The sequence below is a fragment of the Carettochelys insculpta genome, chromosome 19 (genome assembly GCF_033958435.1).
Source record: "Carettochelys insculpta isolate YL-2023 chromosome 19, ASM3395843v1, whole genome shotgun sequence".
Classification (NCBI taxonomy): Eukaryota; Metazoa; Chordata; order Testudines; family Carettochelyidae; genus Carettochelys; species Carettochelys insculpta.
The window spans coordinates 3500057-3526651 of NC_134155.1; the positions used below are offsets into that span (position 1 = coordinate 3500057).

The 26595-nt window shown below is 45.2% G+C and overlaps 1 protein-coding gene across 3 annotated transcripts in view; it reads left to right on the plus strand.

Annotated features, from left to right (window-relative positions):
* The window catches only part of SPECC1 (sperm antigen with calponin homology and coiled-coil domains 1), a 191328-nt gene that overhangs the window by 20580 nt on the left and 144153 nt on the right, over nucleotides 1-26595 (plus strand). For all 3 annotated transcript variants that reach the window (XM_075013422.1, XM_075013424.1, XM_075013420.1), the window contains exon 2: nucleotides 20844-21014. In XM_075013422.1, the coding sequence (XP_074869523.1) occupies nucleotides 20844-21014 (171 nt within the window). The remainder of the gene's footprint in view (nucleotides 1-20843; nucleotides 21015-26595) is intronic.

Consider the following 26595-nt stretch of genomic DNA (forward strand, 5'->3'; position numbering starts at 1 on the left):
ATGGAGATGCATGAGGTGGGCTGTGGATTGTGATCACCCATTCACTGTGCGTGGGAGAAGTAGACTTGCTTTTTTATTGTTGTTTGGCTTCTCTGTGGGGCTGTTCACCAGGATACATGAACTTTTATCATATATCACAGTTTATCATCCCAAGACCCTTTCTGCAAAGGACCAGTATTATCTCCATTTTATAGAAGGGGAATAAGGCACAGAAAGCATCTATGACTTGTCCAAGGTAACATAGGGAGTCTCTGGCAGAGCTGGGAAGAGAATTAAGATCTGACAGTCTTTTGTTTTGCCTACAAAATCATCTGTCCTTTGCCATGTATCAGGTATTTGTGTGCTATGTTTCTCATCCAACCTAGCAAAGGTGTTGTTTGGCCATTCCTTCTATTCACATCTACCTGTATTCTGCAGGAAGGTGAAATGACAGGGCATTATCAAGCAAAACACCTGTAGTAATTACATAACTGTGCCCTGTGTAAAATAGAACATCCTTCTTCTTACTGTGGATTGGTAAGGCAAGCAATCTTTACCGTCTGTGTCTCGTCCTCCTTCTTGTTCCAGTCACAGGAGTGGCAGAAGTAGATTAGCAGGAGCCAGCTACCTTCAGACTTGTTCTCAAAATGTACCTGCATTAAACCACACCAAAGTTAAACCTATCTGCTCAGGCCAGGAAGGTTTTTTGGGGGTAGTTCTGATAGCCTTAACTTTTTTGTGGTAAAAGACTGATTTTTAAACGCCCAACAATGAGGAAATTTAGAATAAATGCTCAGTCTCCGTCTTTCCTTCACAGTCCTGCATCTTAAAGTAGTGGCTGTGCCACCTATCACCTGTTTGCTATGAGCCGAGATGGTGAAGTAGTTGTAGCAGTAGAGGTGGATTCTCCTGAATTCTCTAGAGTGAGATCACTTGCTGAATGTAGTTTTGATGTGTTTTGATAAAATCTAGCATTAACTGCACTGACTTTATATATGAACACAGTCACACCCAAATCCCATTCCCTTCCCCTTTGCTTGCCTCCTCCTTCATGTGCCACTCTCTGTGGCATGATGAGTATGACTCTAAAAGTTGCCACATTCAAAGCTAAAACCTTCCCTGAAGTAAGAAAAAGATTGTATCAGTTCTTACCCAATCAACCTTATTTAGGCTACACCCATAACTTCTTAGCCAGTTAACTTATATGTGGTGACCTGCTTGCTCATAGCTAGTAAACATCAGTGCATCAGGGAGCTCACCATACAACTGCAGGTGGTGGTGGTCCTTCAATAAGGTTAGTGCTGACCAAATCTCTGCTAGCTTGTGCACTTATCTTTACATCCCCACCATAATCAGGAAGTAACTGGAAGTACCCTGATCTCTCTGAGGTACCGAAGGCTAATTGGATTCTGATCTAGGACAGCTCCAGGTATTTTATCTGGTAAAATAGCAAAGCTGTATTTTTCCTGTGGCCTGTAAATTCCAGGAATGTGGACACAGCACAAGAAAAACAGAGCTAAATAAATCCTCTGTACTTTTGCAGGAAACTAGGGATATGTTTAAACTTTGTTTCCTTTCTTGTGTCCAGCTGGAAAATGAGATCCAGTTGAGAACAAGAAACATAAGCACAAAACTCTAGGGCAGGGGTCTTAAACTCACAGCCTGCAGAGCATCTGCAGCCTGAGCAGTTCCACAATCTGGCCCACACATGGCTGCTGGCACACTAGTCCTTGTACCTCAGGGGGTGGGTGTCTGTATCCTTCCCCCAAGTATAGCCCCAGCCCTGCTTCTTCCTGCCCCTGCTCTGCCCTCACACACATACCATTGTATCCCTTCCCTCAAGCTTCCTCCCCTGAGGGACATGACCTCGGGGACTACCGGGGGCCAGAGGTTGCACAGAAGAAGGAGCATGTGGGCAGGCAGACATGGGGCAAAAATCATTGGTTAGTCATAGTCCAGGTCTTCACTGAAAATTGTCAGCTCAGCTGCACTACTCAAGGATGTGAAAAATTCATATTCCTGAGTGACATAGTTAAGATGACCTAATCCTGAGCATTGACAATGCTAGGCTGATACACAAATTCTTCTTTTGACCTATCTGTGGCCTCTCAGGAAAGTGGATTATCTACAGCAATAGCAGAATGCTTCCTTCTGCTCTAGTGTCTATGCTGAAGTGATACAGCACTGCGACTGCCATTGAAGCAATTTAAGTGTAGATGTAGCCTTAGTCTTGAGAAAAAAACAGGATCTGACATGTTTTCAGATATGTTAAGGACTGTTCTAAAGAGGACTGCAATCAATAGTTCTCCACTTCCTCTCAACGCAAGCCAAGAAGTAATGGGTTTAATCTGCAGCAAGGGAGATTGTGGTTAGATCAGGGTTCTCAAGCAGGGGGTTGAGGCCCCAAAGTAGGCCATAACTGCATTTTAATGGATTGCCAATGGTGGTGTTTGGCTCTGGGCCCTAGCAGTTCTGAAGCTAAAGCCCCAGTGCTCAGGGCTGAAGTTGCATGCTCCCTACGAAGAGTGAAAGCCTTTGGGTTTGAGCTTTGATAGTCTCATCCCCCACCCAGGGCAATGGGGCTCAAGCATGTTTGGTATTCAGTTCCCTGCTGTTCTGTGGTAATTTTTCTTGTCAAAGGGGGATCACACTGAAATGAAGTTTGAAAACTGCTGGATTAGGTATTAGGCAAAGCTTTCTAATTATAAGGGTAGTTGAGCAGTGGAACAGACTTCCCAGGGAGTTTATGGAATCCACATCATTGAAGGTTTTATGGAACAGTTTGGACACACACACCTTTCAGAGATTGTCTAGATTTACTTGGTCTGGCTTCAGCATGAGGAGGGGCTGAACTTGATGGCTTCTTGAGGTCCCTTTAAACCCTACAGTCTGTGATTGAGAGCCCACTAGTGACCGCAGGAAGAGTACAACAAGAAGTCCTGTGGCACCTTATAGACTAACAGATATTTTGGAGCATAAGCTTTCGTGGGCGAAGACCCACTTCATCAGATGCATGCATCTGACAAAGTGGGTCTTTGCCCACTAAACCTTATGCTCCAAAATATCTGTTAGTCTATAAGGTGCCACAGGACTTGTTGTTGTTCTTGAAGATACAGACTAACACGGTTACCTCTCTGATACCTGTCACAGGAAGAGTGTCTTTGTTGGTTACAACACTGAAACCATCCAGAGACTGGAATTGCTGACCTGGGTTTTGGAGCTGGTAATGGGTTGGCTTATTTGAAGCAATGACTGGGTGATAAGCATTCATGGCTGGTTAGATTTTTCTGTGCCTAGGCCACTCCTGATTATAATTTACTGGCAGATGCCGGTGGAGATTCCATGATGCCAGTAAATAAATACCCTCAAAAGGAAAAATTGTGGGAATTAGCCTTGGAAAAGCACAGAACAGCATTAAGCACAATAAGATCAATAACTGCTGGTGACTCTGTTAGCCTCATAGTCTGTGTAGCTCCTCTGCAATGCACCCACCCACCCTCAGACAATTGGATCTTGTCTTTTAGGGGCTCCAGAGTAGTTTCACTGCTCGAGTGTGGCTTCAGGTAACACTGTGATGAGAAAGAGAGAATTATGGACTCTGTGGAAGGGTTGTTTGCACTGAACAGCAGGCAGATCATGAATAAAGGGGATGCTTGGGGCCCACATGGTGGGCTTTTGTTTACTTATGGAGGTGTAGGTCTGTTTTGAGGCTTTCAGTAACTACAGAGATAAAGCCAGTATAAAAGGCTAACAGAGTGTGATTTCCAAACAGCTGTCATGGATGATCTTGCTCAGTGCTGGGCAATCTGTGATATATAGGCTGTATGTGGTCCACTAGGCTAAGATGCTGTCAGGCCGTGAGATGGTTTATTTACATTGAATATCTGCTGGCATGGCTCCCCATAGTTCGCAATGGCTACGGTTTGCCAGAGGGATGTGCTGCCTGCCATTTCCTGCAGCTCCCATTGGCTGGGAGTGGCTACTGGGAGCTGCTGGGGGCTGTTCCTGTGGACTCTCAGGCTTTGTCGACACTAGACAGTACTGCTGACAAAAGTGCGGTGTAGACACTTCTGTCGACAGAGAGGAGTTCTGGTTGCCAAGCTGCCTGGTTTGCAGAGCTGCCCTTCTGCTTTCTGTCACCAGAGGGCAGTACAGTCTGGCAGTTCTGTATCGACAAAGCAATTTGTGTGCAGCAGCACTCTCTCGACAGGTAATGTCAGAGTAATGTCTGTCAACAGATGCTTCTAGTGTAAACGTAGCCTCAATGTAAATAAACTGTCTCGTGGCCCGCCAATGGCTTACCCTGACAGGTTGCATGTTGCCCACCACTGGTCTAGATGGTGCTTGGTGCTGCCATGAGTACAAGGGACTGGACTAGATGACCTCTGAAGTTCCCTCTCAGTCCAATGACTTCATGAAGGAAAGAAGTACTTGTACAACTCAACAGAGCAGTGAGGGGCAAGCTAGGCTAGCTAGAGGGCCTAATGATTGGCACTCTTTCATCTCAGGAGGCCTCAAGATTGTCATAACCAAGACAGTCTCCTTGGATAGTGTAGCTTTTCAACTGTGCTTGTGTACCTAAAATTTGCAGGGTGTGCTGCTTGAACTGTAGCAGCCCCTCTTGATTAGATGCAGGAGTACATGGCTCTTATGGTCAAGGCTGTGGCAGTCACCACTCACCTCGCTTCCTGGACCCTTGCTTTAAGTGCATGTCCCGTTTGTGATACGAGTAGGAAAATAACTATGTGGACAAAAAATGGTAGAATTCAGCAACCTTGTGCCTTGGCAACCATAAAATGTCTTGTGGGACAGACATAGAATCCCAATGGACCACAGGTTGCCAACCACTTCTATAGAGAATGTCCCAAATGACCCTAAAAGTTTAGTGAGAGCCACAGTGGTATGATTCCTTAAGTACAGGACTGGACATTTTATTTTTGACTTTATCACTGATTTGCTGCATGATCTTGGGCAAGTGCCTTGGTCTCTGTGTGTCTTTTGTCAAAGTGTATAGATTAATTATTATAGTACAATGTTCTGGACTATTGAAAGTAAAATACTTAGCTTTGGGCAGGCAAATAAATAACACAGTCCTCCTCCTTCCTATAACTTGTAGCCCAGGCATGAAAATTTCCAAGTAATATCTTGTCTCTTGGTATCTCATTAACAAACACAGAGTATCCAGCATTAACTGTTATGAGAAATGGAGTCTGTAGAATATATTGGCCCTTTGGGTTATTGGAACCAGCTGCTCGGGGAGGAGCTTGGGCATAAGGTTCATCCTCTGTCCCATTGCCCAGCAAGAACATTGAGCATTAGTGATGAGCTGTCATTGTACTGGACACATCACCAGTATTTTTAAATTCAACCCTGATGTGAGCTGAGCATCATACAAGCAGTAACACAGCCAGCGTTTCCACTTGGAAGAATTACAGATGAGGATTGTCCAGAGACAGCCAAAGGAATGCGAGAAACAAGGTTGGATAATAGAAATCACAGAAGAGGGGTGGTGGGGCAGGGGGCAGATTACATGCTCAGGTCTCCTTATGCAAGGACAGGTGACTGTCTCAGCAACAAGAGGACATAGCAGATGTGAAACTGATGCAGACTGAGCTGGAAGGGACTGGGGCTGTAGAGAAGCAGTTAAAGATGTGGCGAGGCGAGTAATAGAAGATTTGGGCTTTAATTACAGGCTCAGTGTGATTTTAAACAGTTTTCTCTGTGCAGTTAACCTCCAGATCAGCTACTGCCATATTGGACAGTCAATTCCTTTGCTTTGTGACTCTGCCTTGATTCAGTATGAGTCATAAGAAAGCATCTGTCAAGTCTACAAATTGTGGTTTCAAGTGGGTTGTTATGAAAGGTTGAAAAAATATTCTGTCTTGACTCCATTGGTTATGCTGCCGCATAGCTTCCTACACTCCAGTAGGGAATCTCTGACAATTTACTGAGCTTGTTAGGTCTTTTTGTTCAAGTTAATGGGTAACCTGAGAATAGCACAGTTTGATTGGTATAGTGGGACAATACAGTATAGAGGAACTGCAGTATAAAGATAGCCCAAATGTTACCAAAATGTCAAGGCAATGTTCTAAGTTGATTCTGGAGCAGGCTTAGTGAAATAAACTACAGAGAAATGGAACTAACTGTCTGATTTTTAAACTCTCAGAAGTCAGAGAAAGTCTTCTTTCATGAGTCCCATCTAAAAGTCAGGTATGTTCAGAAAAACTCTGCATTCACATTTCCCAGTGAAGTTCCCTATTGACTGATTATTGGTGCACAAAGGCATGGGAGTTGAGACCTGAATACTCTCCAATCCAGGGTTTGGTGTAAAGAATAAATCCCTCACATCAAAGTGACTTCTCCATTAACCCAAAAAACTTGTGTTGCTGTGCAATGTCCTTCTTGGACTGCATAAATGATTTTATGAACTGATTATGTGTATAGCTACCGGATACTGGATTAGGCTTCGAAACTGTACAAATGTAGACATACCCTTTATTGCCCCAGCAACATTTTTTTTCTCTAGCCTAGTGTATTGATGGTCATAATCCTCAGTGGAATATGTTTTCTGAAACCTTGTTCTACAGGACTGGCTGGCAGCTCACCCTTTTATTTGCAGTGGTATTAATGTCAAAACAGTAGTAAAAGCTTTAAATAAAAGAGGAAGGATGTTCTTATGCATTAAATGGCAGAGGTGGGAGCTCAATTAGGGTTTTATTCCTGACTACAAGTGTGATCTTGACTAAGTCTCTTTACCCAATTTCTCCCTCTGTAAAGTGGGGATAGTGATTTTGCCTTCTGAGTGGGTGGAAGGGGTTTTATTGATATATTTATATATTGAGTGATATAACCATAATTAGGTGCCTTGGCATAAATTTCAGAATAAAATTCCAAGTATAATGGACAGAGTGTTCCACTGTAAAATAAATCCATACCAGTTAATTAAATAGCAACCCCAACAAACAACAAAATATTTCATATCTCTACACTAATACCTGGGAGAAAGATGGGTGAGGGATAGAATTCTGTTCAGAGAATACCCTGTCAGGACCCCTTTCTGTAGATATCAAGGAAGTTTCAGCTGATCTCTGCAGCAGGGCAGGCAGAGATCCATCTCAGGTTGCCAGGTCAACAGCCATTGAGATTTATATGTTAAAACTAACACTTTGAGTTCCCTGCAGAAGCTTACTGGCAGCCAGTGCAGATCTCAATGCATTGAAGTAACACACTGCAGACAAACTCCATTTGATGCAGAATGCTGCTGCACTCTTATTATTGTCAGCTGAAGGTGTAGCAGGAGTACCCTGCAGTAATCTAATTGTTGCTTTTTAGTCACCCAGTCTGGGTGCTGCAAAGAGAGGCCTTGATGGCCCCTGTAGAACACTGGACTGCAGTCCTCCTCACCTGAGGAAGGGTCATCATGTAATATGGAGAAGATGGCTAGAAACTGAGTGTTTCTCAGAGCTCTAAGCATGGCTTATAGGGCCCCCTTCAGAGGAATGACCAGGGACTGTCTTGTGAAACACAGGGCACATGGTGAGTGTGAAAGCCAGAGAGTTAGATTATAATTGAATCTGCAACATTTGCTTAACTACATCTGTTTGGGAAGGTTGCTTTTCCTGCTGACTTTTCTCTCCTTTTGCTCTTTGTGGACAGCCTGCAAATCAAACCACAGTCTCTCTGGTGTCCTTTTGGAAGAAAATGTTGACATTTATTTAGCATACAGTAGTCTTGTTTTTATTGATGCATCTGAAGCCGCAGGGAGCCATTACCTATAGAGAGTTTATTTTCTCATACACAGAAGAACATGGCTTAGAGTTTTGTGCACAAATAGGTGTTAAACAATATCTATGATAAAGTAATATAAATTATTTGCATTGTTGTCAGATGCTACCAGCGTGGTGCTCTGCTCTCTCCAATGTTGGTATCTGTGATGGAGTTGGGGGAGTGCAAATGCGAGACTCAGGCTGGATGTAAGAGACAAGCAAAACAGCTCCCAGTGGCTAAGGATGACCCTGGGGCTACAACTGGCAGGTAACACCTCTGCCCTGAACAAAGAGGAGGGAGGGGCTGAGCTGGTTTTTTTGAATCGGGGGTGGCAGTTAGAGGCTAGGGGAAGAGAGAGCTGGAAGGCAGCCAGCCTGAGGAGGGGGAAAGCTACACCCCAGGGGGGCACCCCTCGGGGTCTTCTCCCCAGGACGGGTTGGAAGGACTGTCTCTGACTGCTGTACTGACGCTTCTGTAAGAAACTGGGCATCTGTTGCCTAATAAACCTCCTGTTGTACCTGCTGAGTGAGAGTCACTTCTGCCAGCAGACTGGGTGCAGTGCAGTGGGACCCCTGAACCCCATCACAGTATCACTCGGCTGTGTGCGTGTGTTCCCTCTGTGCGCTGCCCCAGCTCTGCAGATAGCCGACACAGCAGACCCGAAGAGAACCCCCAATAATCACAGAGTCTAGTAAGGTGCGAAGGCACGTCGGCCAGATTTATTGCCGTATTGGACACAATAGTAGTTCCCTGTAGACTTCTTAGTCTAAGTCAGGGCATACTACAAATACACACCCACGATCAATGGACTCGGCTCAGTCAGTGGCAGGACTTTCCACTGCCCCCTCGGCCGGACCCAGACCACACCCCAGGAGTACATTCTTATATACAGGTACAAACAATTTACACATCACTCCTGACGTATTGAGGTACAACCCTTCTACGTAGTCAGGTGCCGCCTGTCACCTTGTACATGTTGGTTCGAACAAAACAACTCTATCCATCATATTACCCTTTTGCCCCGTCATTGGGATGGGTCAGCCTGTTCTTTGTTATCTGTGGAATGTTCCAGGGTAGGGCGTTCTGGTACCATGTTCCTACTTCAATATACTAGGTAGATATGTTTATGCAACATCAACCCTCTTCTTGCCAACTTCTGTGAGCAATGCATTCCTTTAGCTCACAGCTGAACTTTGCTTTCTGTTAGCAAAGGCTTGACCATTACTTTAGTTCAGGCCTAAGGCCTCATACTGGGCCTGTACTTACTACATGCATAAATTGTTTACTTTTCATGGGAGGAAACAGCGAGTGGTATTGTGGAAATACACAGGGTGAGTGATTTGCTGAAAGGTATAGAGCTGAGACTGGAACCAATGTCTTCTGACTGGCTTATGCTTTAACTTCCAGATCAGACTGCTGTACCTAGCTTCCTGGAAAAACCTAGGCCTGCCTTGGTGCAATGAGATTGCAGTGTGCTGGCCTTTACATTGTAACTAGCCAAGAAGGATGGATAAAGCTGCCTTTAGTTCATATCTCCCAGCTCCAAGTTCTTGGCCCTGATCCAATGCCACATCAAAGGGCCGACTTTGACATTTAAGGGCTGTAGTGCTCCTTGACAAGCTGGTATCTTGGTTCGATGTTTGGGATAGAAAAACACTGCAAAATGGTAGCTTCACCCTTCTCTCTCTGATCCTCTTCAGACAACATAGTGTTTCCTAGTATCAGCAGCTTATGTTTATTGACACTGAATCTCTCACCTTTTCTTTCTTGTTTTCCAGTGAAATTTCAAATCTGTCTGTGCACTGCGTAGAATCTTTTCTTTTATATTCCCATTTAAAATTAGTTTTTAAAGGTGCTGTGACGCCTAACGATTTGTCTGTAACACAAACTCAGGATTTGAGGCCCTTGGATTATGGTTTGCGCTATTCTGGCCATAGGTGTGGGGGTGCACAAGGATCCACATACACCCCTTAGTGCTGCTTCTCCCCACACTCACCTGCTGCTTCTGGGAAGTGTGGGGGCAGTCCTGCCCCTTCCCTGGAACAGAGTTGTGTGGCCCAAGAGCAGTATGAGCTTCATAGCTCATGCTACACTCAGGCCATGCCACTCCAGGAGAGGGGTGCTGCCCTGTTCTCCCCAGAAGCAGTGCAGTGCTTCCACAGGAAGAGGTGGGCGGGGATCGGAACAGGGGCAGGGAGAGGGCATGACGTAGGTGGATCAAGAGGGGGAGGGGCATAGGCAAGTAAGGGGTGGGTCACTGGCAGAGCAGGGGCAGGATGGGGAGGGACATGAGTGGGGAAGGGGTGGGGGCAGGGACATGCGGTGCTCCCCTGGAACCTTTGCATCTGTTGCCTCTGATTCTGGCTATAGCCTTTCATGCTTGATGACCAAAGAGCCTTTGGCCAGACAGGCTAGCTAACTGGGCTTTTCTAAGGCGGGTGCCTAAACACACACAATAGAAGATAATCTATGATTTGACAGCTGCAGCCCTCTGGATAATCATATTTACTTCTGTGCCACACCCTAGAGGCCTCCCCGCATTGACTTCTGCTTTACTGTAGGATGCACCTCTCACATGAAAGGAACATGCAGTGTCTCAATTTATGTTCCCAACAATGGGATGCAAAACCTTTCTGGGCTCCTATTGCACCGTTGAGACAGCCACCTGCAATACAGGCTCTCCTTGCCCATCCTGTTATCACCTTTGCGGGAGAGTGCTAGCAGCAGTAACCTTTCCATATTAACATTCTGTTTCCTGAATGCTGCCAGGCTGCAGCTACTATGAGTACCTAATTCTAGTGACTTGACTTGCCTTTCATTGCTGACTGAGGCAAATGAGCAGCATGGAAAGGTTCATTATCTCCTTAAGGTTTCCCAGTGTTCCCACTGCCCACGCCTTTCAGGGCAGCATTTTCAATCTGTCTCAGAAGGTTGTCCTTGGAGGAAATGAAAGTCTGATGTTAGCTCTTCAGATAGATTTCCTGCCCTGACTAGGGAACAGTGGGACTTTTCTGTTCCGCTTTTGGTAATTTGTTATTTTGTGCTGTTCATCAAACAGTTCCTTTTAAAACCTCTAACTTGTATCAAACAAAACAGCAGTCACATAGCACTTTAAAGACTAACAAAATGATTTATTAGGTGATGAGCTTTCGTGGGACAGACCACTTCTGTAACCTGTATTATGCAGGAGTGAAAGCAAATTAATATGAGGGAGGTATGTGCAATGGGCTTTGTTGTTTCGAGGGAGTTTAAGGCTTGTGGAAAATGTTGGATTGATGCCCCACAGACTCAGATTCTCTTTACCGTCAGCACAGATTCAGGTTGGCTAGGACAAGCTACACGTATGATAAGCCTTGCCAGCGATCTCCTGCCTGTTCTGCAGAAACAGTCAGTGGGAACCTATTTAATTTTTGGTCTCTCTGAAAAGTACTGCAAGTATCTGGATGGATTTTGTGATGTGACGCTTTAGCCATTGAACTGAGACAGCGAGTCAACATTATGTAGTTCACTGAACAGATATGGAATAGTTTTTGAGTGTTTATTGATGTTGATCGAGGTTGGGTTTGAGCCTGTAATCTAGAAGAGAAAAAGGCTCAGATCCCCTTCCCAGAAACTGGTACCATCTAGTCTTTCATCTGTCCAACAGCTTATATGCCTGGCCATTTTTGGCTCTATTAACTGCACTCTGCTAATGGTAATTTTAGTGCTGCTTCTACAGCAAAGGGAACTTCAGAATTCCTTCGTGCAAAAGCAGATGTTTAAACCAACTGCTGCACACACAGAAAGATTCCAAGATGTATTCGAATAGCTGACATGACCAAAACCTGGAAGTTGACCTGTTCTGTGCAGGGGACTGGACTTGAGACCTCTCAAGGTCCCTTCCAGTTCTAGTGTTCTATTATTCTATGAAATGGAGTTTGGATAATAAGTTTAGTCCATCCTGGCACAGAGGAATGCTTATAGTTCAGTTGACTAAGATCTCAGTGCATATGGAATCTGCTTGATGGATTAGTCTCCTGCTGCTCTTGTTCACATTCTTAGTGACAGTTCTGTGCAGGCTTCTAATTTCCTTCCTGAATCAAGAAGGGACCTTAAGATCAACATAACTAAATAATCTCCACGTGTGTGTTTTAGCTGCAGCTCAGAGACTCTAATTTCTTTAGAAGCAGAGGAGATGATATCTCTGTTTTTCCCCCATTCACTCTGTTTATTGATAGCACAGTAATGTCCCATTCTTTGCACACAGTGTTCCATCTGGACAGATTCTGAAATTTATCAAGTACGTAAGTTGGAACCAAATCCTCAGTTTCATTTCCTGACATGGTGAAAATGTCATACAACTGCACAAGGAACATCACTTCAAGTCCGTTAACTTACATTCTGACACCTCCACTCTGACTTAAGTCAAATATTTAAGTTGCAACTGGTTAGGAGGCTTTCATAAGGCTTTGGAGGACAGAGCACTTCCCAGGCACTTCAAAATGTGTTCATTGGCTCAAGATGGAATCCCTTCAAACCTCATAGGCCAGAAAGGAGCATCACAAGGCAGGGCAGGAAAGTGCTGGGATAGACCCAGGAAGAAGTCTTGAGGGAACAGTCAGAAAAATGCATGTGCCATTGTGGCATACACAAACCCATTTTTGCATAAATCTGGCTATTTGCCTGCTTTATGTGTGTAAATGTGAAGTGTCAGACATCCATATTTTTTAAAAATATCCCCTAAATGCATATAAAACACCAACATTCTATTAATGCTACTCTGAACCCATGGAACTTATTGTATTGCCTCATAGTTAAATATTCACTGATGCTTTAAAAATGTCAGGTGAATGCAACACAGTAATGGTTGTGGAATAACTACATTGTTTTCTTCAATGAAATCAGCTTATGGGTGCTCACTATATATGTTGAAACTCTTGATGAAAGATAGTGACTGCACAAAGATTAAAAATAGGAAAAAAGCAGTCCTGTAGCACTTTAAAAACTAACAATATAATTTATTAGGTGATGAGCTTTTACGGGACAGAACCACTTCTTCAGATCTGGAAGATTCTGATAAATGTTAATTGAGATGAAGAGAATTTAACACAAAGATAGAAAAAAAATGAAATATAAACTAGACAGGACAGAAGGGAGGGAATGGAGGAGAAAATAGTTTCTGCATATGTCTGTTAAGTGGGCTGTCTGGGATCACTACAAATATCAAAGGTGGGGAAACTGTACTTATAATGCATAAGGTAATTGACAGCTTTGTTGAGTCCTAGGTGAAAAGTACCAAACTTGAAAATGAAGTCCAATTCAGATGTCTCCCTTTGTAACATGGTGTTAAAGTCTCTTTGTTTTAGAGAGCAGACTTTTTAAGTTCTGAACGCCATGACCTGCTAGATTGACATGGTTAGTGACAGGATTATGTGTATTCAGACTCCTAATTTCTGATTTATGTCCATTCTTTGGAGAAGTTATTGTCCAGTTTGTCCAATATACATAGCGAGGAGCATTGCTGCCACATGATGGCATATATCCGTTTAGTGAAAGTGCAGGAATATGACCCCTAGCTGATGTGGTTAGGTCCAGTGATAGTGTCTCCAGTGTAAATATGGGGACAGAGTTGACAACAGGGTTTGTTGCAAGGAAAAGTTCCATGATTAGTATTTCTGTGGTGTAGTATATGGTTGCTAGTGAGAATTTTCTTGAGGTTAGGCGGTTGTCTGTAGGAAAGGACAGGTCTATCACCTCCTCCCTCCATTTCTGTCCTATCTAGCTGGTTTGTCAGTTTTTATTTCATTTTTCTGTCTTTCTGTTTAAATTCTCTTCGTCTGTTATCATTTATCAGAATTTTCCAGATCTGAAGAAGTAGGTCTGTCCCACAAAAGCTCATCACTTAATAAATTGTATCAGTGGTGTCCAGTAGAAATTCAAAGATCACCACACTTCTGGTGGTTGTCTTTCCATATTTGCTGCATTCCTCCCACCCCCTGCACTAAATAAATGTCCTTCCCCCAGAGCCAGGCAGTCCCCACCCTGTTCTAATTCAATGCCAGTGACTCACTGGGGCCAACAGGGCCACTATGTGCTTCTCCCACCAAGGGCTCATGCGCAGAATGGGTGGACGGCATTCTCCATGTGCAGCTCTCAGGAAGAGCTGCATATGGCTCAAGAACTGTATTTGCTACAATGCAGTGTTCTATTTGCCACATTTGGCAAGTGGCAAACGTATTGGACCCCTTGACTTACAGTGTTAATCTTTAGAGTTCTCCAGGACCACTTTTTTATTGGGGGGCATTGTTTTGTTTGAATATACAGACTAACATGGCTACCTCTGTGAGACTATTTAAAATAGGACAGAGAGATAGCCGTGTTAGTCTGCATTCGATCAAAACAAAAAAGCAGTCATGTAGCACTTTAAAGACTAACGAAATAATTTATTAGGTGATGAGCTTTTGTGGGACAGACCCACTTCTGTTCTGAAGAAGTGGGTCTGTCCCATGAGAACTCATCACCTAATAAATTATTTTGTTAGTCTTTAAAGTGCTACTGGACTCCTTTTTTATTTTTATTTAAAATAGGAGTTGCTCAGTTTCTATTAGTAGTTGGAAGATTAATATGATGCAAAAAACTGATTATTTTCCAGCATCGGGAAAGGAAAAGTCAAGATGCTAGGAGGAGAGTTATTGGTTGCTTTGCCCTAAAATAGCAGCAAATGAGAGCCTAGAAAACTTTCACACCTGCATGCCCTTTAAATAGAACGTTGTAACACCTGGAAGGTGTCATTAGCACTGAATGTAATTAGGCCCTGAATAGATTGCCTCCCAAGAGTCCATATTCATTAACAAGAACACTTCACCAGAACAAAGCACAGAGCAGCTTGTAAGACCTGCAAAGTCTGAGGGCTTGTCTACACTTCCATGAAGATTGACCTGGTAAGGGTTGATCCTCCAGAGTTTGATTTCGTACGTCTGATAAAGACACGCAAAATCAATCTGTCTGGGGTCAGCAGTTGACTCCTGTACTCCTTGCTATCGCATGGAGTAAGGGATGTTGATGGGAGAAATGCTCCTGTTGACCTTCCTTGGTGAAGACAATCACAAAAGTTGATTTCTGATACATTGATTCTAGGTATGCAATTGCCGTAGATAGAATTGCATATCTGAAATCAACTTTCAGGTCTAGTGTAGTCATGGCCTTAGTCCTGCTCACCATGACTTTGCTGGCTTAGATCAGGGAGTAGGCCTCATTTTGGCTCAGAAGGTAGAGCTGCTGTCAATTACTACAAGAGTCTTGATTTAGATTCTTCTGTGATTAAATGCAGAAGCTCATTCCCAGCCTTAGAGGAGTCCCTCTACTGATTGGTCTCCTGTCTGGTCACCTCTTTAGGAAACACGGTACAAGCTGCCTGAACAAAAGTCACTGTGGGAGGCTGAATAACAGGAAAAAAAAACCCATCTGTAATTTCCTCCAAAGAGTGGCTGGCAGAACTTATAGGACCCAAATGATGTTGCTGCTTCTATTGTGAATTGGGCAGTGGATGATGAAAAGTCAGGGACACAGATCTACACAGAGTCAAGCCAGCTGTTTAGCTGGCAGCAAACTACCTACTGAGGGAAATTGACAAAATGTATTTACTGGCATATCCAAGAACAAAGATTCATTTTAGTTCTCCAAATCCGGAAGGATTTGCTTCTCTTGTAGGCTTGTTCCCAGAGAATTCTGGACCAAAAGCAGATCTTTTTATTTCTCTTTGCAGAGAAGTTGACTGTTACCTTTTCATTGTGGCTATGTCTACACTAGCACACTATGTCGAAGTAGCCTATTTCGAAGTAAGGACATTGAAATTGGCTACTTCGACGCATATTGTCTACACGTCCTCCAGGGCTGGTGCCATTGACGTTCAACGTTGAAGTAGCAATGGGGAACATCGAAAGGAGCCGCCCTGGAAGGAAAAGTGGAGCGTCCACACACATAAGCGCTCCCTGTCGAAATAAGGGGCCAGCAAAGCCCCAAGCCGCTCCCTTAAAGGGCCCCTCCCAGACACACTTGCCCTGCACAGCACAAGATCCACAGAGCCGACAACCAGTTGCAGACCTTGTGCATGCAGCATGGACCCCCAGCTGCAGCACCAGCAGCCAGAAGCCCTGGGCTAAGGGCTGCTGCACGCGGTGACCATAGAGCCCCACAGGGTCTGGACAGAGTGTCTCTCAACCCCTCAGCTGATGGCCGCCATGGAGGACCCCGCTATTTCAAAGTAGCAGGACGCGGATCGTCTACACATGCCCTACTTCGATGTTGAACGTCGAAGTAGGGCGCTATTCCCATCTCACCGCCTCACTTCGATTTCAACATCGAAATAGCACACAGCGCGTGTAGACGCAACACATGGTATTTCAACATTGTGCCAGCTACTTCAAACTAGCCAGCTAGTGTAGACGCACCCTGTGTATATTTTATGGTAATACAATAGAACATTAATTTCATCACTTTAGCAACATCAACTGCGCTGCAGTAGGCAGGTTGGATCAGTTAAAGATGTAGTATGGTTGACCTGTGCTACTGACAAATTATCAAAAATACTCAAATTGTGGGAGGAGAGATTGTGTTTATCTCGGGATTCTGATTTGAATATAATGTATTTTAACATAGTTGTGGTTCATGATGAAGATGCTGGATTCACAGTCTGACTCAGAGTCTTCTGTTTACCCTCAGAATGGGTAAGGGCAAGCAGCAGTAGTAGGCATCCTTCAGTCTGCATAGACTATGGATCACGCCCTTTAAAGTTTCAACTGAGGACTTCATTTACAGCGTCTACTGTGACTATGAAGACCCACACGAGAGTGACAGTCCTTGCTGCATCTCTTGCAGATGTGGTGGGTGTCTGGCAAGTCCTTAGTGTGCTTTCCGTGCGCTCGCTTCTCCTCTGCTAGCTGACTGATCCTCATCTCGCCCTTCTGAAGGCCCTTGTGTAACCCCTGCCTCCATCTGCTGCGGTCGTCTGCTAGTTCTTCCCAGTTGCCCAGCTCGATGTTTACCTCTCTGAGGTCTCTCTTGCAGACATCTTTGTAGCGCAACTGGGGGCATCTGGGAGGTCTTTTGCCAGAGGCTAGCTCACCATACAGGATGTCTTTTGGAATCCTTCCATCATTCATCCTGTGGACGTGGCCAAGCCAGCGGAGCCGACGCTGCCTGAGGAGGGTGTGCATGGTTGGGATTCCAGCTTGCTCGAGGATGGCAGTGTTGGTCACTCTGTCCTTCCATGATATTCCAAGGATGCGCCTGAGGCAGCGCAAGTGGAAGACATTCAGCTTCTTTTTCTGGCGGGTATACAGGGTCCAAGTCTCGCTGCCATAAGGAGGGTGCTGAGGATGCAGGCTCTGTAGACTTGCATTTTGGTGTGAATGTACAGCTTGTTGTTATTCCACACTCTCTCGTTGAGTCTGGACAGAGTTGTGGCCGCTTTTCCGATCCTCCTATTTAGCTCAGTGTCCAATGACAGGGTGTCAGTGATGGTGGACCCGAGGTAAACGAACTCGTGGACGACCTCTAACGTATAGTTGTCAGTGCTGATTGATGGGGATTCAGCAACATCCTGACCGAGTACGTTTGTCTAGCAGCAGTTCAGTCACGCACAGATGATCCATACAACCGTGCCCTAGAGACCCCTTTTTAGGGTGTGATGTTACTGGATTTTCAAATTAAATATAAAAAACATTTCTGTGCTCAGTGTTAAGTTTGGACCAAATCTTGTGCCAAGTGAGGTGTCTAATAAAAGCTGGTAATGCCCTAAATTGGTTTATGCTACTGGTATATCTGTGCCATTGTAGTGAGTCAGTATGGCTTCCTGCTGACTCAGAGGCTGAGGAGGCTGCGCAGAGGCCCTGGTGGGCGGGTCCGGAGCCAGAACACCAGAGGCCCGCCCCTCAGACGGCGGGGCCCAGGGCTGGAAGAGCCAAGGGCTGGGCTCGGGACCCATTAAAGCCTGAGCCTCCGGGCAGGGAGGACGCGCCTGCACAAGGTCCCTGGCACCAAGGGCAGAGGGCCTGTTGCTGCCCGGCCAGGCCGGAGGAGCAATCCCTCAGCGGTCACGAACAACCCCAGATCCAGATGCCCCAGGGGGACTACCCAGACCTGCCAGGACCTTCGCGCCGGCAGAGACTCCCCGCCTTGGAAGAAGCCCCAGGAGCGGTTTGCCCGAGCGTCCCGGTGGATCCCTACAGCCCCCAGGCCCAGGATCGCCTCGGGCCCCCTGTGCTACCGCCGCCAGACTACCCCAATGATATTGATATGAGCGACTGGCCGGAGCCTCCGAAGGTGGACGACCTGGAGGAGACCGACCTAGAGGGATGCCCCGACCAGATGGACTGGGACCTTCTGCCAGTGGAGGTAGAGGTAGGAAGTGGCCCGGGGAACGACGCTCCCAAACCCATGGCAGTGTGGTGCGGCCTGGATCCCCACTGCCGTGGTCGTGTGTGAGCGACCCCCAGGGCCCCGGGCTGGGTCGCAGTGGAGTGGGAGGGCCTGCGACCCCCTACCCCGCTCCTTGACAGGGCCAGCCCATGCTGGGCCTGCGCTCAAACTCTGGTGCTGTTGCCCCGCCCCAAACTGAGGCTGGGCCTGTGCTCAAACCCTTGTGTTGCTGCCCCGCCCTGAACTGCGGGCTGGGCCGGGACCTTGGGGTAACTGTGAACTGCTGCCCCGCCCTGGACTGAGGGCTGGGCTGGAATCGTAATACTATTGTGAACTGCTGCCCCGCCCTGGACTGAGGGCTGGGCCGGTACTGTATTGCTATTGAGAACTGCTGCCCTGCCCTAGATTGAGGGCTGGGGCCTGTATTGTACTGTACTGGGAACTGCTGACCACCCCAACTGAGTGCAGGCCGGTGTTATAACCCTTGTGGTGGCCGCCTCGCCCTAGGCCAAGGGCTGGGCGTCCCAGGACTTCTTACAGCCATGTTTGTTTGTAAAATTATAGATATTGGCTCTATAGCTGTATTAAAAATGTTTTAGAGCTAAGGGTTCACAATGGGAGGCGTGGTCTCCTTCCAGCCAGGATGATGAACTAAGTCAAAGACTCAGGTGTCAAATACACATCTCAGGAATTTGGGACTTGTCGTCCAGAATGCAGCCAATGGCAGCGTGCCACAGCAAGCCACCTGGTCAAGTGTTCCTCCATTGCCTAGTGAGGAAGAAGGGGTTTTTCCTTCCACATGGCAACGCTATAAAGATGTCCCTGGCAGTGCCCAATTTTTGTTCTTCAGAGTTCAAGAACTAAACCTGTGTGAACTGGGGACCCATCCCTCAGAAGGATGTATTTATAGAGACTCTCAAGAAAGCAGCATATAGCATTGCTGGCCTGCATCAATAGCTTTAATTGATACATGTAATGTAACACTTAAACAATTTTTCTCTCTCACCCTGTTCCTTCTTTATTAATAACCTTTAGATTTTAGATTCTAAAGCAGGCATGTCCAGCCCGTGGGCCGCATGCGGCCCTGGACAGCTAGTAATGCGGCCCCACAAGATCGTAAACTTTTAACATTATTGTGTGATTTACATACATTAACTATATTATATATTTTATATGCGGCCCAAGACAATTCCTCTTCACTCAATGCGGCCCAGGCAAGCCAAAAGGTTGGACACCCATGTTCTAAAGGGTTGGCACAGGGCGCTGTTTTGGGTAAGATTTAAGTATATATTCACCTGCGGATGTGGCTGGTCCCTTTGGGGGCTGGAAGAATCTGTGTGGAACTGGTGAAAAATGTTTTCATAGCCTCTTACCTGAGTAGGAGGGTTGTTGTTTGAGCATTAAGAGCAGCTGGAGAATCTTCTGGGTTTACTTGTGTAGTTTCTGGCTGGCCAGTGGCAGGGGTATTTTGTGGCTGGCTTGCTTTACCTTATTGAGAAGGAAATCCCAGCCAAGGCTGCAAGTGGCACTGTTTTACGCAACTTGCCCAGGTTTGGTTCTCTCAGCTTGGCCCAGAAGCCCTTGAAATATTACATAGGGTCAGAGGAGAGGTTGTTCTCTGTGGCCCATTCAGTCTTTGTCTTCTCCAAGGCTAACATAAATACAGCTTGTACAATATAGACAACTGTCTGCTAGGTACTGACCTGAAAACCTTAGTCACTAGCTCATTTAACATAGAGCAGCCACTGAAGAACCATTGGGTCACTACAGACCAGTTGTGGATCCTAATCACTATGTTGTCTATTTCTGTTATAACCAACACTGAAGTATCAAATCTCTGACATCAAGGTAAAAAATCCTTAACCCCAATCAGCCTTTGATTTGCAGGAAAAAGGAAGGCAGCACAGAAAAAATCCTTAACCCCAATCAGCCTTTGATTTGCAGGAAAAAGGAAGGCAGCACGGAAAAAATTCTAGATTTTTTTTATTTGTAAGGTATTTTCTGCATTGTTCTCTGACTTGGGTCTTGACCCTAAAGTGGTCTGTCTAGTGAATGTATTTTGATGGGTAATCAGGAGTTGTGCCTTTTGTAGGAGGTCTAAAACATAGGCCTTTATTCTTTGTTTGCATGATGAATATGGAGAATGTGGGGAAAGATTCTAGTCCAGTGCAGAGCATTAGGATTTTGTCTCTGGGGACTGGCTTAATGTTACTGATTTTTCTGGGAAAAACCAATCTGAGGAATTTTTATTTTTAGCCTGGTTGCTAAAAATAATTTTAGCCCGGGTGCTGAAATTAAGGGTCAGTGTACCTTGTTCAGTGGCTCCATTTAAACTTCTTTGAAATCTGAAATTTATGGTTAATTTACATAACAGGCAACAAATTGCAACTTTCCCTGTACTTTTTTAGTATTGCATAGGCAACTGCATGGAGATTACAGCTTTCAAGCATAATTCGTCATTCCCTACGTGTACTTCATGTGTTGCAAATCTGTATTAAAGTTGTGGATTGCTAAAGGCCCCTTTATGGACCTTTGAAAGGCCATGCTTGAATGTCTGGCTGTATGATAAGAGAGAGGAGAGAATTTGGTATATCTCTTTCAGCCCTTGAAACTGGTGTGAGGCACCTCTGCCTCTTTCTCTTTGGATTCCAAATGCTTTAAAAACATTAATATTTGCTTTCCTTTCTGATATTCTGCAGATTGACTCCTCCTCTGGAAAGAAAATGAAAAGTGTGGCCAGACCTTGGAATGCAATGGGAAAGCAAGGGACCCATGGGACTGACCGAGGAAAATCTCTGCCCACTACTTCCTCAGGCATGAAGGCCTCCAAATCCTCTACTTCACTTGCTTTTGAATCTCGGCTCAGCAAGGTACTAACCAGTAAGCAGCATGCAGGTGTTCAGGACTTTAGTATGGAGTGTGTGTGTGTCTGGATCGGACTCTACTGTGTGTATACTAGACCATAATGTCTGTATACCTTGGACCATACTGTATATGCTGGGATAGTTCCAGATTGGTTTGTGCATGCAGAGTGAGTGTTTCTGTGGTGCAATAAAGACTTGGGGAAGGGAGGTGGCTTGGACTAGATGGTAGTATGTATAATTTGGACCTACTGAGTTCATACTCAGAATAGATGGGGTGGAGGGCCATGATCGTCTATGCCAGCTGGCATGGCACTTAAGGAAGGAAGGACTGCGTTGATGGTTCATTTTGGTTCTTTTCAGGACCATTGGATTTTAAAAATCATAAATTTTAATGACTTCATCTATTTAATTCTGAAATTGTAATTGTAAGGGTCCTGACATGAAAATGAGTTGTGAGGGGTGTCACAAGGTTATTGTAGGGGGGTTGCAGTGCTGCTACTCTTACTTCTGTGCTGCTGCTGGCAGTGGTGTTGCCTTCAAGAGCTGGGCAGCTGGAAAGTGGCAGGTGCTGTCTGGGAACCCTGCTCTGAAGGCAGAGCTGCTGCCACCATCAGTAACATAGATTCTCCCTGCAGAGTTGAATACCCAGCCAACAGCCCCTACTCTCCAGCCATCCAGCTCTGGAGGCAGTGCAGAAGTAAGTGTGGCTGTACTATGAACCTCCTAAAATAACTATGTGACTCCCCTGCAACTCCCTTTTGGGACACAACCCTTGTTTGAGAAACATTGGTCTTCCCTTGTGAAATCTGTATAGCATAGGGTAAAAGTACACAAAACACCAGTTTTCACAGTGGGAGACCAGATTTCACAGTCCATGATGCGTTTGTCTGGGCCATGAATTTGGTAGGGTCCTATGTACAGTGCATGCATTGAATACATTGTGTGTGTTGTGGCTTAAAGATAAGCCTGTACAAAAGGATGTGTAGATTAAATTGTATTCTGTGAATTGGATTTCACTAAAAATGGGTAGGAAAGGAGGGTAGTTTTAGAATGTATTTTTCCAGAAAATGTATTTAAGTCATGAGGTAATCTTGTGTCGTATAATCTGTGCCCCTCCTAGACAGGCAAAGTGTGACACAAAATATTGTTTGTGATAGAAAAATTACATTTTTGTAGTCCTCTTTTTCTCTATTTTAATGAGACCTGAAATGCACAAGAAAATAATGTTCCCTTTTATTGAAATCCCAAACCTGGCATGATGCAGCATCTGTGTTCTGACATCCCCTCAACAAAAAGTACAGTATGGTCCAAATGTACAAAAAAGAACAGGAACTGGGAATAGACTACGACTTTGCTAGCAACAATACGGGCTCATTTAAAAATACTACCATTCTAAAAGCTTTTAATTTTCAAGGAGCCTTCCAAACACTTATTACCATTGCATCCTCCAGTGCAATGGGCTCATGTATTGCACCTACTGTATGAACTCATGAGACACTTTCAGCCCAAAGTGCCAGCCAGTCTTTTTCATTACAAAGTCCTTCCTGTAATAAAGGCCCTTCCTCTCAGGTTTGCTGCTGTGCTGACACTTCTGAGTGAGTGTTGTAGAAGTATGTGGGTGCAGGGAGGCAAGAGAACCAACCCGTTTAATTCATTGTACATCTTTTAAAGAACATAGTTCTTTCTAGCTGCCTCACTGATCTCTAAGCTGTTTATCAACTACAGTACGAACAAAAGGATGATGAAAGGAAAAAGTTAGCAAGGGGCTGTGGTAATACAGACAGGGCACTGAGTTGCTTTTGACGCGATGAAAAGAGGTGAATGTGGTAAAAACTGCTGCAGAGAAACTTGGAAACTTCTGCAAAGGTCAGAAATTCAGACTGCTTTGTCTTGCTCTCAGGAATGAACTGGCAAAGGTCCTGCCAAAATGCAAAACTTCATTTGTCTTGTTTTCTGGAGTAGATCAATGCTTTGGATATCAAAGCTCATATGCTCCTGGAGCCTGGAAAACCACAGACTGAGTCAGATGAAAAGAGGAAAAAGAGAAGAAAATTGGAGTTAAGAGAGAGATTTGATCTTGTTTAAAAAATTTACAATTCAGGAATCCACGAACTAGGGAATGTATTTGCAGTATAAGTTCTCTTCTCGTCTCTTTTCTGTTCACCAACATCCCACTCTAGTTTAGAGATACCACAGTGCTGTGGTCTACTAAGTCTACCCCAGACCTTAAAGTTGATTGTAGATGCAGTTCCAGCTACAGCAATTGTGTAGCTGGAATCAACTTATCTGCAGTCAACTTACCTGGACGTCCTTACTGAGGGAGGTTTACTGGAGAAACTTTCCCATTTCCCTCCATTGCTCCTTGCGAGGTAGTTCAGTTTTGCGCATCTCCACTAGATGTGTGAAATTGAACCCTGGAAGATTGACCCAGACCAGGTTGATATTTCAGGAAATAAAGACATACCCTAAGATTCTTAAGAGGCTTTTTTCTCTCTCGGGGACTCATTAGTCTGAGCTCTGGAAGTGAACAAAAAGGGAAATGCAGTTGGCATGGGTTCTGAGATGAACCCCTCCTTACACTCATCTCAATAGTTTTCTTGTGAAGCTTATTTTTTCATCTTTCAGATTTGCTTGAATTTCCCGAATATGCCTCTAGAATGAACTTGGGTTACCAGCTGAAAAAAAAACTCTTGCTTTTTCAGGTGCAATAACGTTTATGGAGTAAACTCTGGTGTTAGCAGCTAGTGTTGGCTTTTGGAATATTAACATGGAATACTAACATGATGCCTAGTGGAAATTCAACCCATAAAAACTACATTAAAATATGCCCTTGAATATCCCTTATGTTTTTGTGTCTAGTGCCTTGTAGTAGGTCAGGTTGGTACTTTGTACTGTGACTGGAGGTCCTTGTTCAAATGTCATACCAAGGCTTTGGCTCATTCCCAGTGCTGACACTTCAGTGCAGTACTGGAAGAAGAGGAGATGTCTTGTTAGCAGCACCAATATTTGATTGACATATTTAAGTACAATCCTTTTGGGTCAACTTTGGATGAGTTTTCCAAATGGAAGTCCCATGGACATAAATTTGCTGTCCCAATTAGCATTTTCTCTCTCAGAAAAATGTCAGCTATTGAACACAGTTTTTTTACAAGTACACTGTATTAGCAGAGTCTTATTTGTAGATTTGCTTAATACTTCTGGGGACTTTAAGTAGGAAAATGTTAGTCTAATATGGTTTTTGAATGCCTGAGCAAATATGATACAGCAGTGCCACATATAGGCTTGTAACTAAATCAGTTGCCCTGAGATTACAAATCCCTTCCACATCCTGCATGCTCCAAGTGCTTTCTTGAATGTCTGGGAGGAGACACACTTGCAGTCATACTACACAAATCCACTGGGGAGCAGCTGCAGTTCAGTTTAGTAGGTCCTGAATTGCCTGATCATCTTGGGTACCAATTCTCTGCTTCTTCCTTTAAATATAAGGTCCTTCTTCATGCTCACTTCATTATGCTCTTTTAAAAGGGCACCAAGGCTTTGGTTCCTTCCCATCAAGCACACTTCCATTTAAGTAACTGCTTAGAAAACAGCTTGAGGCAGGCATCTTGCCTCTTCCAAGTTTGTGAAGCACATCAATGGAGCTGTATCAGTTATTATCTGGAGATTTCTGAAGCATCTACATCTAAACCTGTAAGCTAATTCATTTCTGTGCTGTGAATGATTCCCTCTGGTAATTTGGGACAATAAAATGCCTTCTCCTCTATGCATATTTCTGTTTCCACACTGATAATCATCCAGTTCTGCACCTCCCATCAGCACCACCCAAGCTCTCCTGAGTTAGCTTCATACACTGCTGTTCAATAAATGAATCTCCTGAGGGTCTCTAATGAGTTGAAGAAATGCCGGACTTAAGATAAAGATTTCCCTTTGGTAACTCTTTGCTTTTCTTTTTTGATAAAGCAGCCTGCAGACCTAATCATATCAGCCATTTAGTAGCATCCTTTGGTCTACGTAGACTATGGATCGCGCCCTTCGTAGTTCCATTTGGCATCCTCGTTTGCAGCGTCGGCTGTGACTGTGAAGACCCACACAAGAGTGATAGTCCTTGCTGCATCTGTTGCATATGTAATGGGTGTCTGGCAGGTCCTTGCTGTGCTTTCTGTGGGCTCGCTTTTCCTTTGCTAGCTGTGTGATTCTCAACTCACCCTTCTGAAGGCCCTTGTATAGTTCCTGCCGCCGTCTGCTGCGATCGTCTGCCAGCTCCTCCTAGCTGTCTGGCTTGATGTCTACTTCCCTGAGGTCTCTCTTGCAAACATCTTTGTAGCGCAGCTGGGGGCGTCCGGGAGGTCTTTTGCCAGAGGCTAGCTCGCCATACAGGATGTCTTTTGGGATCCTTCCATCTTTCATCCTGTGGACGTGGCCAAGCCAGCGGAGCTGCCTCTGCCTGAGGAGGGTGTGCATAGTTGGGATTCCAGCTTGCTCAAGGACGGTAGTGTTGGACACTCTGTCCTTCCATGATATTCCAAGGATGCGCCTGAGGCAGCGTAAGTGGAAGACGTTCAGCCTCTTTTCCTGGCGGGCATACAGGGTCCAAGTCTCGCTGCCGTAAAGGAGGGTGCTGAGGATGCAGGCTCTGTAGACTTGCATTTTGGTGTGAGCGTACAGCTTGTTGTTATTCCACACTCTCTCATTGAGTCTGGACACAGTTGTGGCTGCTTTACCGATCCTCCTATTTAGCTCAGTCTCCAAGGACAGGGTGTCAGTGATGGTGGACCTGAGGTAAACGAACTCATGGACGACCTCTAACGTATAGTTGTCAATGCTGATTGATGGAGAAACGGCAACACCCTGAGCGAGTACGTTTGTCTTCTTTAGGCTGATGGAGAGCCCAAAGTCCTTGCATGCTTTGGAGAACCGATCCAGCAGCTTCTGAAGCTGGTCTTCTGTGTGTGGCACGACAGCAGCGTCATCTGTGAACAGCATCTCTCTGATGAGGACTTCCCGCACCTTAGATTTAGCTTTCAGCCTTGCAAGATAAAACAGTTTCCCATCAGATCTTGGCTACGTCTACACGTGAAGCCTACATCGAAATAGGCTATTTCGATGAATAACGTCTACACGTCCTCCAGGGCTGGCAATGTCGATGTTCAACTTCGACGTTGCGCGGCACCACATCGAAATAGGCGCTGCGAGGAAATGTCTACACGCCAAAGTAGCACACATCGAAATAAGGGTGCCAGGCACAGCTGCAGACAGGGTCACAGGGCGGACTCAACAGCAAGCCGCTCCCTTAAAGGGCCCCTCCCAGACACAGTTGCACTATACAACACAAGATACACAGAGCCTACAACTGGTTGCAGACCCTGTGCCTGCAGCATGGATCCCCAGCTGCCACAGCAGCAGCCAGAAGCCCTGGGCTAAGGGCTGCTGCCCACGGTGACCATAGAGCCCCGCAGGGGCTGGAGAGAGAGCATCTCTCAACCCCCCAGCTGATGGCCGCCATGGAGGACCCGGCAATTTCGACGTTGCGGGACGCGGATCGTCTACACGGTCCCTACTTCGACGTTGAACGTCGAAGTAGGGCGCT